The 13,281-nt window shown below is 42.4% G+C and overlaps 1 protein-coding gene across 1 annotated transcript; it reads right to left on the bottom strand.

Moving 5' to 3' along the window:
* Nucleotides 1-686: 686 nt before the first annotated feature.
* LOC129816488 (high-affinity choline transporter 1-like) lies at nt 687-12,569 on the bottom strand. The gene is made up of 9 exons (XM_055871029.1): nt 12,258-12,569; nt 11,285-11,522; nt 10,137-10,250; nt 9,219-9,374; nt 8,868-9,016; nt 8,571-8,714; nt 8,282-8,435; nt 5,611-5,828; nt 687-5,126 (listed from the first exon to the last, which is right to left on the bottom strand). Exons 2-9 carry the CDS (start codon nt 11,466-11,468, stop codon nt 4,473-4,475), a joined length of 1,773 nt encoding a protein of 590 aa, XP_055727004.1. The 5' UTR covers nt 11,469-11,522; nt 12,258-12,569; the 3' UTR covers nt 687-4,472.
* Between the last annotated feature and the right edge of the window lie 712 nt (nt 12,570-13,281).

The following is a 13,281-nucleotide window of genomic DNA, read 5'->3' as shown; positions in this document are numbered from 1 at the left end:
AGACCGTCAGGGTGTGTGTCTGTCTGTTTGGCATTACAGAAGGCCGTCAGGGTGTGTGTCTGTCTGTTTGGCATTACAGAAGACTGTCAGGATGTGTGTCTGTCTGTTTGGCATTACAGAAGGCCTTCAGGGTGTGTGTCTGTCTGTTTGGCATTACAGAAGACTGTCAGGATGTGTGTCTGTCTGTTTGGCATTACAGAAGACCGTCAGGGTGTGTGTCTTTCTGTTTGGCATTACAGAAGACCAGGTTCTGGAGAAAGGCATCAATCAAAGACCACCACAGAATATAATAACCATCACTGCTGTCAGAGCTGCCAATCACACGCACGCACGCACGCACACACGCTCACACACACACACACACACACACACACACACACACACACACACACACACACACACACCATATTGGCATATCAGCAGAGAAATCAGTCTGTCTTTTTACTGTTCACTAAAAAGTGGGTTTGATGTCCTGATTGGAGATCACAGAGCTAGGGCTACACATAAATACCAACAAAATCACTGGAGCTGAATAGATTGTCATGTTGTTAGCCAGTCTGGCTTACCGTGGTGCGTTACCCAGAGCTATAGAAGCAGCCAGTCAGCACTCTCTTTATACTAGCTGTTTACAGCTCTCACACCGCACTGGTTATATGGAATAGACAAAAACAATGAAAGACAAATGATCAATGTGATAAATAATATAATTTATTTAGCTCACATATTAATCACCATCATTTTACAGACACTGCATAAATAAAGAATTATGTAGCTGTAATTTCACCTCACTAAACTGATAAATAATTGATAATGTTGCATTGAAACGTATATTCCATTTGTTCATATGCTGACTTTGTTGGTATATACATGTATCACACAAAAATATACATTTCCATTTACAACATAGAAGCACATTTAGTATAGCCAGCCGAGCAACTGACGTGATTATGTTTTTTATTCTTTCATTTGGATTTGATTTTCCAGTGATACTGTAGAACATAAGACAGCATGAAGCCGGACTCCTGGTTGAAGGAGAGGAAACTTTACATTCACATTACATTCTAAACAGACTGCCTGACACACAAGTCCACTCTGACACTTTGCATAGCATCAGACCAGCTCCCAATACTACCCAAATTAAGGCCATAATTCAAACAGATTCAAACACATTCAAACTATATATTAAGATCAGCAAATGTTTACTAACAAATACTATTTGAGAGGAGTGAAGCAGAGAACAGAAATACTCAACAACATCAAAACAACAACCACATTTCCCATCATCATCTCAAATCTGCATTTTGCCATGTTTTCTCTGACCAACCTATTGGTCAACAGACCTTCCTCAGCGTTTAGGGCTGGTTCGAGGCATACGAGACATAAGTTTAGGGCCCCTGGCTGCTAGGGGGTCCCCCCACAAATGTTTTTTTTTTAAAGGAAGTCAGTCAGGGTCTAAACTTACTATTGACAGAATAATATAATACACCAGGTGTAATTTTACATTTTGGTTGTGCATCAGCATTTTTTTCTTCTTATGTCAGTTCACTGACTACATTTCCATCCAGCCATTTCATGAGCATGAATTACCTGACGCATAAAAAAGTCACGACTGGGCTGATGAAAACATGAAATGCCGATACAATTTTATAAATGCCAACAGACAATGTGTTCGTTCGACATGGTGTGATCTTTTTGTGTCTGTAAAATGAATTATGTGAGAAATGGCAGTGGAAGCGCCTTTATGCGCAAATATTGGTATAATAACCATCCTATCAAAGTAAACTTGGAGTGACGCAATGATATATTGTGTGGTCCTCCCACTACGACTCGGAAAATCATGCCGTTATTAGGCTGCAGTTGAAATAAGTTATGATGAACTTCACACAGTGGTGAATGTGCAAGGTGAGGAATTTGATGCTGAGTTTCCCAAAAATATTGAGGGTCTTCTTCTGGTGACATGATCGATTCCTGGCTGCCGTTTGAAAACCCCACTCTTATCCATAATAATCTCATAACATAGGTAACCTACCTGCACTGTATCTGCCAGCTGTTGGCTAGAGCTCATGTGCCAAGACCCGGAGTGGATACATTATATACCTCAAAAGGTTTTGTGACAAAACCATCAGTAGAGTTGAAAATGCGATGGAAACCCATCTAACTTAACATTTTCATTCGGTATGGTTAAATGGAAATTTAACCACAAAGGTTATTTTTATCTGCATTACGTCACGCACAGCATTTTATTCGCAAAAAGTAAGTTTAATGGAAACACATCTCTGGTGCAAAAATAAGCATATTGTTTTATGCAGATTTTAGAATATCTGCATGAAAATCTGTCAAATTGTATGGAAACCTAGCTACTGACAGCCACTCAGTTAGCCATGTCAGCTAACAATTTTTAGAATGGTAGTTAAACTTGTCAGCTATCTAAACTTGTAGTAATCATGGCCGAATACCGAATGCCCAGGGGCCCTGACCTCCAGCGGGCCCCCATTGATTTTGTTTGGCATTCTCAGTCAGATATCATATTAACATGGCATAAGTCATTACAAAATGTGTAGAATTGCAGGAAAATTGCTTTAAAACTGCAAAAATATCTTTCCACCCCATGGCAAAATGGAGAAAATTGCAGAAAATGTGCTGTAGAACTGCAAAAAAATCTCTCTGCCTCACAGCAAAATGTGTACTTTTGCATGAAATGTGTTATAAATTGGAACAATTTCTCTACACTCCATGGCAAAATGTGTAGAATTTCAGGAAATTAAGTTTAAAACATAAACCAAAAAGCTAGAGCCGGGCCCTGTCAGCGTTCACCTATCAAACTGTAACAACTGTGATAACAGAAAGGTAGCTCATTCACTCAGCATAGGACCTGTTCGGCTTCCAATCATTACAACCACCGATACCAAAACAACCAGTGCTGTTCTTTTCCTGTCTCAGCTCATAACCAGCTTGGAACACCAATCAAATGTTCTCGGGGCAGACGGACAGAACGGACAGAGCAGAATCGAATCGTTCGTGCAAACGGGTTATTGATACAATCCCTGGAGGGGCAATCTCAGCCTCCCCAAACCCCTCTGCCGCTCTGCTGCTGCTCTGCAGTCAATAACAGTTTAGAGAAGGTAACAAACGATTATAGGGCCCATCTCAAATGGTACCCTATTTCCTATATAGCACACTACCTAACCTTATGTGGCTCTGGCCAAAAGTAGTAGCACTATATAGGGAATATGGTGTAATTTCAGATGCAGATGGATGAAAACCACAGCTAGGTCCACTTTCAACCAGTATAGCCATTAATACAGTATTTGTATGTCTTGTCACCTATATTGCTGACACACTGTAGTTTCTCAGTTAAACTCTGATGTAAGATTGAAATATAGCAAGTGTTCCCCTCAAACACAACAGCACAGTATTGAACCTCTACACCTGCAGAGAGGAGTCATTTAGGACATGGACAACATCGAATAGGATTTGATTTTCTCTTCTCAGCTCTGTTCAAATCCAGTTACTATTAAAATACTGTTAACACGGAGTATTCTGAACTATACCAGGTTATTGCGTGTCAATTAGATTATGAGCACACAACATAAACACAGACTGAAATGTTTTTGCTATCAAGATTAAAAACAATCAACAGTTTGGAATGATTTGTAATGACATATATATATATATTTAAAGCATGGACCCAAAAAACAGTATTGCTCTATAAGTAAGTTAATTCTAAGCAAATTAGGAAATAATCTAAATAAATAAATAAAATAATCTAAAGCTGATTTCAGACACATAACTAATGGATATTAATTTGTTCATGCACACACACATGTACACACAGACGTATACACACGCACGTACACACGCACGTACACACACACACACACACACACACACACACACACACACACACACACACACACACACACACACACACACACACACACACACACACACACACACACACACACACACACACACACACACACACACACAATTAAGTATTGCATTATTCTCATCTGGCATCCATCTCAGAGCTCCCTATTGAAACAGACAGAAAGTTATATTTTATACCATGATTACCTTACCTTTATAATGACTCCATTTACTGTAGCAGCACTGAGAACAGAAAACTAAAATGGCAGTGGCGTTTGATTCAGAAAGAGAGTCAGTCAGTGGTTGATATGATGAGAACACGACGGGGCTGGATGGCTGGACACACTTGGTCTGGGCCTGGGTTCAAGGATCTACATCAGGGCTGGCTAACCCTTCTGCTGGAGAGCAATTGGTATGCAGGCTTTTGCTCCAGCCCTACTGTGGCACACCTGGTTGAGCTATTAAAGATCCTGATGAGCATCTGATTAGTAGCGTCAGGTATGTTAGAGCAAGGCTGGAGCAAAATTCTGCAGGAGGGTAGGTACCCAGGAGGGCTGGTTCTAGTCAGTTCTGGGTCTAGGTCTGGCTCTGGGTCCTGGTCTCTACTCCTGGTCGTTGTTTAAGGACTCGGGGCTGGACTCCTCGTCGTCACTGAGAGCCTCTGTGTTCGTAAACGTCCCGGCCAGTGAGGTGCTGAGGTGCGTTTTGACCGGCGCCATCTCTGACAGGATGATGTTGTCACTACTGACCAGCGTGGTCTTGTCCATGATCTCCTTACTGTGTTTGGACACCACAGCATCCATGAAGTCATACTTATGAGACAGAGTCCCAGACTCAAACAGGTACTTGAGCAGGTAGGAGAAGGCCACGTTACCCAGGAAGGAGGCCAGCATGGAGACCGTTTTAAAGGGGAAGCGCTGCTGGATGAAGTACTCCACGTCTCCAGTCAGGTGGTGGATCTTCTCCTGTTGCACCCAGCCGGGGTAGTAGATAAAGGGAGGTAGTTTGAGGTAGGGCTCCCCTCCGCCGATACGCAGCAGCAGCCCGAAGACGTAGCCGGCCACCGAGCCGTACGTGTTGGTTCCCTTGATGAAGAGCACGCTGAGCAGCTGGGGGAAGATGATAACATAGACCAGGTCGGAGCTCAGGTACCACAGGCCGTATACTGTCCCTGTGAGCAACGCCATGGCCGTGGCCAGAGCTCCGAACACAAAGATGGTGATACGCATCACCCACACAATCTCACGGTCTGTCGCCTATGGGGGTTAAGGAGAAGGAAAGGAGGAGGAGGGACAAGACTGTTTCAGTTTCTTTATCTTCTGGTTAATGTATTTGAATATGTGCAAATAACCTATGTGAACATTTAAATAAATAAATAAAACATTGTAGTTTCTGTTAGATATTCATTTGTGACACAAACCTACATATTGAGTATTTAGATTTGAATATCTGGCAGTGATTTATTCCCTGAAGGCCCCAGCACTGGACCAGAAGTTTTGGGGCAAAAAGTTATTCAGAAACTTTAGATATGGACTTTAGTGTTTAATGTTTGTATCTGTGTGCGTTTGTATACTGTGTGTTTCCTGCGTGTTTACTGTGCGTGCCTGCATGTGTGTGTGTGTGTGTGTGTGTGTGTGTGTGTGTGTGTGTGTGTGTGTGTGTGTGTGTGTGTGTGTGTGTGTGTGTGTGTGTGTGTGTGTGTGTGTGTGTGTGTGTGTGTGTGTGTGTGTGTGTACTCACAGACTGTCTGAAGGCCAGCTGGTAGATGTTTCTGGCGAACATTGAACTGGCTGAAAGGATGGAGGAGTCCGCTGATGACATCACAGCAGCAGACACCGCCCCCAGACCGAAGAAGGAGATCCAGGGTGGGCACAGGTGCTGCAGCACGATGGGCAGGATCATATCTGATTGGTCCTTCTCTTTGGGAGGAATTGCCCCGTATGTAGTCTGGTTCCAGTCTGCGGAATACAACAGACATAGTAGTTTACGTACTTTCGTGCCAAAATGTATATGGGCAGGGTTTATCAAATGCATATGGGCAGGGTTTATCAAATGTATATGGGCAGGGTTTATCAAATGCATATGGGCAGGGTTTATCAAATGCATATGGGCAGGGTTTATCAAATGCATATGGGCAGGGTTTATCAAATGCATATGGGCAGGGTTTATCAAATGTATATGGGCAGGGTTTATCAAATGCATATGGGCAGGGTTTATCAAATGTATATGGGCAGGGTTTATCAAATGCATATGGGCAGGGTTTATCAAATGCATATGGGCAGGGTTTATCAAATGCATATGGGCAGGGTTTATCAAATGTATATGGGCAGGGTTTATCAAATGCATATGGGCAGGGTTTATCAAATGTATATGGGCAGGGTTTATCAGATGCATATGGGCAGGGTTTTTTCAAATGCATATGGGCAGGGTTTATCAAATGTATATGGGCAGGGTTTATCAAATGTATATGGGCAGGGTTTATCAAATGCATATGGGCAGGGTTTATCAAATGTATATGGGCAGGGTTTATCAAATGTATATGGGCAGAGTTTATCAAATGCATATGGGCAGGGTTTATCAAATGTATATGGGCAGGGTTTAGCAAATGCATATGGGCAGGGTTTATCAAATGTATATGGGCAGGGTTTAGCAAATGCATATGGGCAGGGTTTATCAAATGTATATGGGCAGGGTTTATCAAATGCATATGGGCAGGGTTTATCAAATGCATATGGGCAGGGTTTATCAAATGCATATGGGCAGGGTTTATCAAATGTATATGGGCAGGGTTTATCAAATGCATATGGGCAGGGTTTATCAAATGTATATGGGCAGGGTTTATCAAATGCATATGGGCAGGGTTTAGCAAATGCATATGGGCAGGGTTTATCAAATGTATATGGGCAGGGTTTATCAAATGCATATGGGCAGGGTTTATCAAATGCATATGGGCAGGGTTTATCAAATGCATATGGGCAGGGTTTATCAAATGCATATGGGCAGGGTTTATCAAATGTATATGGGCAGGGTTTATCAAATGCATATGGGCAGGGTTTATCAAATGCATATGGGCAGGGTTTATCAAATGCATATGGGCAGGGTTTATCAAATGTATATGGGCAGGGTTTATCAAATGTATATGGGCAGGGTTTATCAAATGCATATGGGCAGGGTTTATCAAATGCATATGGGCAGGGTTTATCAAATGCATATGGGCAGGGTTTATCAAATGTATATGGGCAGGGTTTATCAAATGCATATGGGCAGGGTTTATCAAATGTATATGGGCAGGGTTTATCAAATGCATATGGGCAGGGTTTATCAAATGTATATGGGCAGGGTTTATCAAATGCATATGGGCAGGGTTTATTAAATGTATATGGGCAGGGTTTATCAAATGCATATGGGCAGGGTTTATCAAATGCATATGGGCAGGGTTTATCAAATGTATATGGGCAGGGTTTATCAAATGCATATGGGCAGGGTTTATCAAATGCATATGGGCAGGGTTTATCAAATGTATATGGGCAGGGTTTATCAAATGCATATGGGCAGGGTTTATCAAATGTATATGGGCAGGGTTTATCAAATGCATATGGGCAGGATATATCAAATGTATATGGGCAGGGTTTATCAAATGCATATGGGCAGGGTTTATCAAATGTATATGGGCAGGGTTTATGAAATGCATATGGGCAGGGTTTATCAAATCTGTACATACAACAGATGTGATTCAATGTGTCTGTTAGAAAATATCTCTAGTCTCAAAGCCATATTACGACACTATTCTGAACGTTGTCATTTCATCAGTGAAGACAGGAACTGCATGTATCTCAACAGGCAAGATGCAGCTTCTCAACAGAGGAATAAATTACCACAACATCAGAACATAAATCTGCCATCTGAGTACCTCATCTCCCCCTCCATTCTACCACTTCCCCCTTCTCCTCACTCGTCCGTGTCAGTCATACCCCTAGTCAGTCAGTCTCACTCTCCTTCTCACTTCTGGACTTAAACAAACAGCTGTTGATTAACAGTGACTTTGATGAAGAATCTTCAGATCAACCTAATTAATTAGTCTTCCTTCTGATGTAATATTGACAGAAATCACATCTCCTAATGAATCCCTCTTCATGCTGTATGACAGGAGCCGTCTGGTGTTGTTTACATCCCACTGTATCCTGCCTGCTGGTGTATACATCTGAGCTGAGCTACGTTGTAGAAACAAGCTAATAGAGAATGATGGGGCTTTTGATCATACTTCCCATTAGTAAATGTGAGTGGATTCATGGATATGAACAATGTAATGAATGAGAAAATATGTGTGAGACAAATGTTTGTGTGTGTGTATGTGAGTGCCTGTGTATATGTGAGTGTGTGCGTGCCTGTGTGCGTGTGTGTGTGTGTTTACCTGTGGAGGCCCCTATCGCTCCTATGAGGACGGAGGGGACAGCCATGACCAGGCAACCAGCGGCAGCGATGAAGGACAGAATCTGGGCGTACGTAGCTGAAGAGGCAGAGAGAACCCGTTGAAAATACACCTGCCACGGAATCCCCCCCAACATCTAGGGACAGAAACACCACAGTCAATACACAACAAACCAACACACAGCTTTATAATGAATACATACTCCAAACATAACCATAATTACATTATAGTCAATATAATTGACTGATGATTATAGTGACTGATGACATACCAGAAGACAGAAGTTGTCGATCCACATCCAGGTGTCTGCTGAGTCTATCTTACCCAGCCAGGGTGTCTGGTACACAGCCTCTTTAGCTGTCACACTGATGCTTGACACCGCTGGGTTGGACAGGGCAAACGGTACACTGACCCACTGAGAGAGAGCGAGAGAGAGATGAGAGGAGGGGGGGGGGTTTCAGCACCGTGATCAGCGCTGGAGAGTACATCATCCTGCGGTGCTCTACAAAGCCAGTTTTTTGCTGGAGTTGTATGGCAAAGGAGGAAGTACACTTTGTGTTGGACTCACCAGTCCCAGGAAGATACAGAAGAGCTGCACCACGTCAGTGTAGGCCACAGAGTATAGGCCTCCCACCAGGGTGTAGAAGATGGCTATCAGGGCTGAGATCACCACCGACATGTTGATGTCAATGTCCACAATCACACTCAGAGTAGCTCCTAGACAAAACACAGGGACACACACACATCAGCAGCAGGTATGAAGTCAGGTCTGATGTGTCAAATAAATAAACATGTGGTGCTACAGTCTAACACCTGATTTTGAACAATGTATAGCCTATTCATTTTCCTCATCTTTCCCTTTTCAATAAAGATTTTTCATTTGAATAATGAGTTAAAATAGTATGGTTCCCAAGCCTACCCAGGGCTGACAAGATGGCGGCAGACCAGAAGATCTCCCCCATGAGCGCGGGAATGAAGAGCAGCCCCCCCATGCGCTTCCCATATATCTGCTGGAACGGGTCCAGCATGGTGACGTAACCCCTGGAGCGCATGGGCTTGGCAAAGAACAGGCCACCTGGAGCACGAGAGAGACACCATTAACCAACATCGTCATTGAGTTACTGGGCTGTCCCACAAAATGATTCGTGATTCATTTTAAGGTTAAAAAAACAACCACAACCTGTGCCTCATTTTAATGTCAACCCTGTTACATGAAGTGAACTCTTGTTTTACTATGGTGAGAAACAATGAACATCTAATAGTCAAATCATAGTGTAAAAGCAGGTGAGCCGGTTCTACTATTTTTGGCCCTTTTCTGGTGTTTTGTGGTGAAAAATGGAGAGGGTCGAGCATAACACATCAACGCTGTTACCCATAGGCTAGAAATATTCTCACGCTGTTACCCATAGGCTAGAAATATTCTCACGCTGTTACCCATAGGCTAGAAATATTCTCACAATTTAAATGATTTGTAAAGCTGGCATTCAATGACCCCTCCCTGTTGCACACAACAAGCTGCCATTCCCCCTTTAGCAAGGGGATTTATGGCTGATATAAGATGAAATCTTTAACACTGTTACAGTCAACCCTGTCACTATATTTGACACTTAGGCTAATAGGCACTTACTATAGTATTTTTTATATTTAACCTCTTGAGATGGGAAAACTCGTTTTTTATGAAGTTGAACAGAATGTACAAATTTGGTGAAATAAAACATTTTTTTTTCTCTCAAAGTTACACTATACTCAAAAGGCACCAAATTGGTGGAAAAGCAGTACTATCTACTACCCTTCATTGATGATGATGAATCCCAACACAATTGGTTAGTGTCCTTACCTACTACCAGACTGAGAGCGTATCCAAAGGGAGCCTGCGCCCAGGCCAGGCCGTAGTCAGGCAGGTAGACATACTCTGCCGTCCCGTTGATGTAGCCGCCGCCCACCCATGTAGCTGGAGGAGAGGTTCATCACATAGTTAAAGATATATAAAAATATTTAACACACATTAATAAGCGTGTCTAAAAAATGTTTCAAATTGTTGAGATGTCTTTATAGTTTTATGTTTTTCATAGACTTAATTTTAGAGCCACATTGTAGCCTTCAAATCAACCACACAACTAATATCCAATCATACAAACAATGTCAAATCTAATACATTTAGTCGAATAAATCACAGAACGTTAATAACCTAGTTGTTATTCCCAGTTAATAAAGCTAATGAATATGTCAGGAGTGGTAAGTTATGAAACGGTTCACATAGATCAATTAGGCTACCATTATTTTCATGAGTATTTCTGTAACTGGCGGAAAATAAATAATTGATGACTTTTCGCTCCTATAGAAGCCTGCACCTCCGGGGTCTGTTATTAAAATAGCATCAAAGAGATGAGTTAGGAAATGCTCTGGGTCTTTAATTAACTCTGGCGTCAATTCACGTTGTTCTCACTAAAACAAGGGAATAATTCTGATAATGAGACGGCGTGCATTTACAATAGCCTGTCGATACATTGTGTTCTCCAACTCGATACAACAGCTGTCTTTGAAATGTAGGTAATTGATTTTCGCGATGCCTATCGCAACAATTGATAAAGGTCCGTGCGTAAAACCGGTCCGCGGTGCTGGTCTGACTGCTGTGTGGGGAAAAACAGTCACACAGGCATTTGTCTTATTACGTCAGTTTCCATTGTGTCATGAGGAACATGATTGATTTCAATTTCCCCATCACTAAACTGTCTCTAAAGTTGACAGCGGAAATATTTGGAAATAAAAGCAAGGTGCAATTCCTCTCCAACAATTCAGTCAATTTAGGAAGAAGTCTACATTTAAATGTAAACCATCCTCATAGGAAACAATAGTAGGTTTTCAAATCATAAATTAAATGTTGTTTCACTGATTTCAAAACTGAGTTGGCCTGGTCCCAAGCCAACCCAGCCCTGCCACAGTCTCTCTCCAATTCGCGAAGTCTCCAGACATGTCACAACTCACCCGTCATGGTAAATCCACCGACGAACAACCCAATGTCCCTCCCGCCCACCATGATGGTTTCACTGCGGTCCTGGCCCTCCGACACCCCAGAGTTCTTGTTCTTCCACGCGGCCCATATCCCCACGGCCAGAATAAGCAAGTAGAAGATCACTATAGCCACGATCCCCTCAGCGTGGACGGCCATCCTCTTCCACTGCCGTGATCAGTCTCTGCGTGAGGAACGGCGTTTCATTGAGACCTGCGTCAGGGATGGAGAGGAAGAAGCCACTCAGCCACTCCCGGTAAAGTGGTCATCAGACGCACAATTAAACGTGTATCTTCTGAAGACAAACATATGTAAATGTTTTATTACTTAATTGGCTGAATAATAATTAGTTGAATTTGTATTGGCTATAATATTATTTGACAATTTGAGCTCTCTCTCTTTCCACTCCTTTGTTGAAGATTTTGTGGACTGTTTTATTTACATGTTGACCAAAATCATGTAGGCTACTTAATACACCCACGAATGATTATGGGTTTAACGATCATGTTTAAAGTAAAACAGTGATTGTGATTGTAACCATGTTTTATCAGATGTAGAAAAGGCTATGTTCTACAGCGGTTTCACATGTGCGTAAAAGGCGCATTACGCATCCCGGAGCGTGCGCCCTACAAGGAAAATAAAGTGCTGAGACATTTTAACTGGATGGGTCTTTCGTGCCACACCACCAAAATCAAAGCACTTTTCAGGTTTAATTCTTGCTGACGGCAGGGTTTCAGGAGCGGCTAAAGCAGTAATTTCGACATCCTTTCAAAGACCCGCCGATCTCTCACGCACACCTTTATACGTAATTTCAGCTAATGGCTTCTACTTTAATTGAATGAAATCTGAGTCGACAGTTGATTAACAAACCGGTTACATATATGTAAAGACAATTGTTTGGAGAACGAGGGAGTACCCTATCCAGGACACAGTGTGTGTTCCTCCTACCTTTATAGTTGGCTCTTAAATGGACGTCGAGCGGTGGTTGCAAAAGTGCGACCAACTGGGTTTCCAGAGAATAATGGGTAAGATCCTGGTAGGAAAAATCTTAGAACTCAACAGTAATCCACGCCACCCGTCTGTAATTCTCCAGTGTGGTTTATGAGAGGAATTTTCGTCAGGGGGGTGGGGGTGCTGAAGGGGAGTGGTGGGTTTGGTTTATCAATAAGGGTGACAGGTTGTGTAGAGGCAGACAGTGAAGGTCTTCCAGGAAAGGACAGGAAAATAACTAATTGGTAATGGCATGACGCACACCCAGGGGAGAGATGTCCTCTAAAACGCCCGGTTTGAATGGACCCCGTTAACTCTCCAGGTTACATTTAGACGTGATTGACGTTCACACAGGCGCCTGTTGAGTGGAAATGAAAGCACTGTGCTTTTTTTTTTACGCGGGAGAATATTGAGATAGTGGGCGGTTAGAATGCTGGATGGATGGCCTTGTCTTGCTACATCCAGTAACATTTTAATTATTTATTTATCTGGTAAAACATGCAGGATAGTGTCTAACATTATAGCCATGGGCAATAGGAAAGATAATCAGTCAGATTAAACCTTTTTAAACATAAAATGCATAAATTAGCCTGTACGCCTACACCAGAGTTCCCCAACTGGCGATTCGATCCGCGGCGAGGGGGAGGGGACAGACAAACACCAGGAAATCATCTCCACGTGATTTTAATTTTGGTAATTTGTTACCAAATATTCTCACGGATTATAGAGAGACGTGATCGTGTACAAATGTAAGCAAGGTTTGACATTATTATGTTTTAGTCAAATATATTGTGTGGGCTATTTGCAGTCAATTTGCAGTCTACAAATGATTTAGAATTATGTTCAGGCCCCGACCATCCGCTCTAGGTGATGATCCCTGACCTACACCGACATCGTGCTACTTTCAGTGTGCATTGAGTAGCTCTGCGTGCTGTGCGTCAACTATTTGGAGATAGCTAATCAGGGATTTGGAGTATAAAGT

The sequence above is a fragment of the Salvelinus fontinalis genome, chromosome 19 (genome assembly GCF_029448725.1).
Source record: "Salvelinus fontinalis isolate EN_2023a chromosome 19, ASM2944872v1, whole genome shotgun sequence".
In the NCBI taxonomy this organism is placed as follows: domain Eukaryota; kingdom Metazoa; phylum Chordata; class Actinopteri; order Salmoniformes; family Salmonidae; genus Salvelinus; species Salvelinus fontinalis.
The sequence above is the reverse complement of the archived record's forward strand: the minus strand, read 5'-3'. Positions and strand labels throughout refer to the sequence as shown.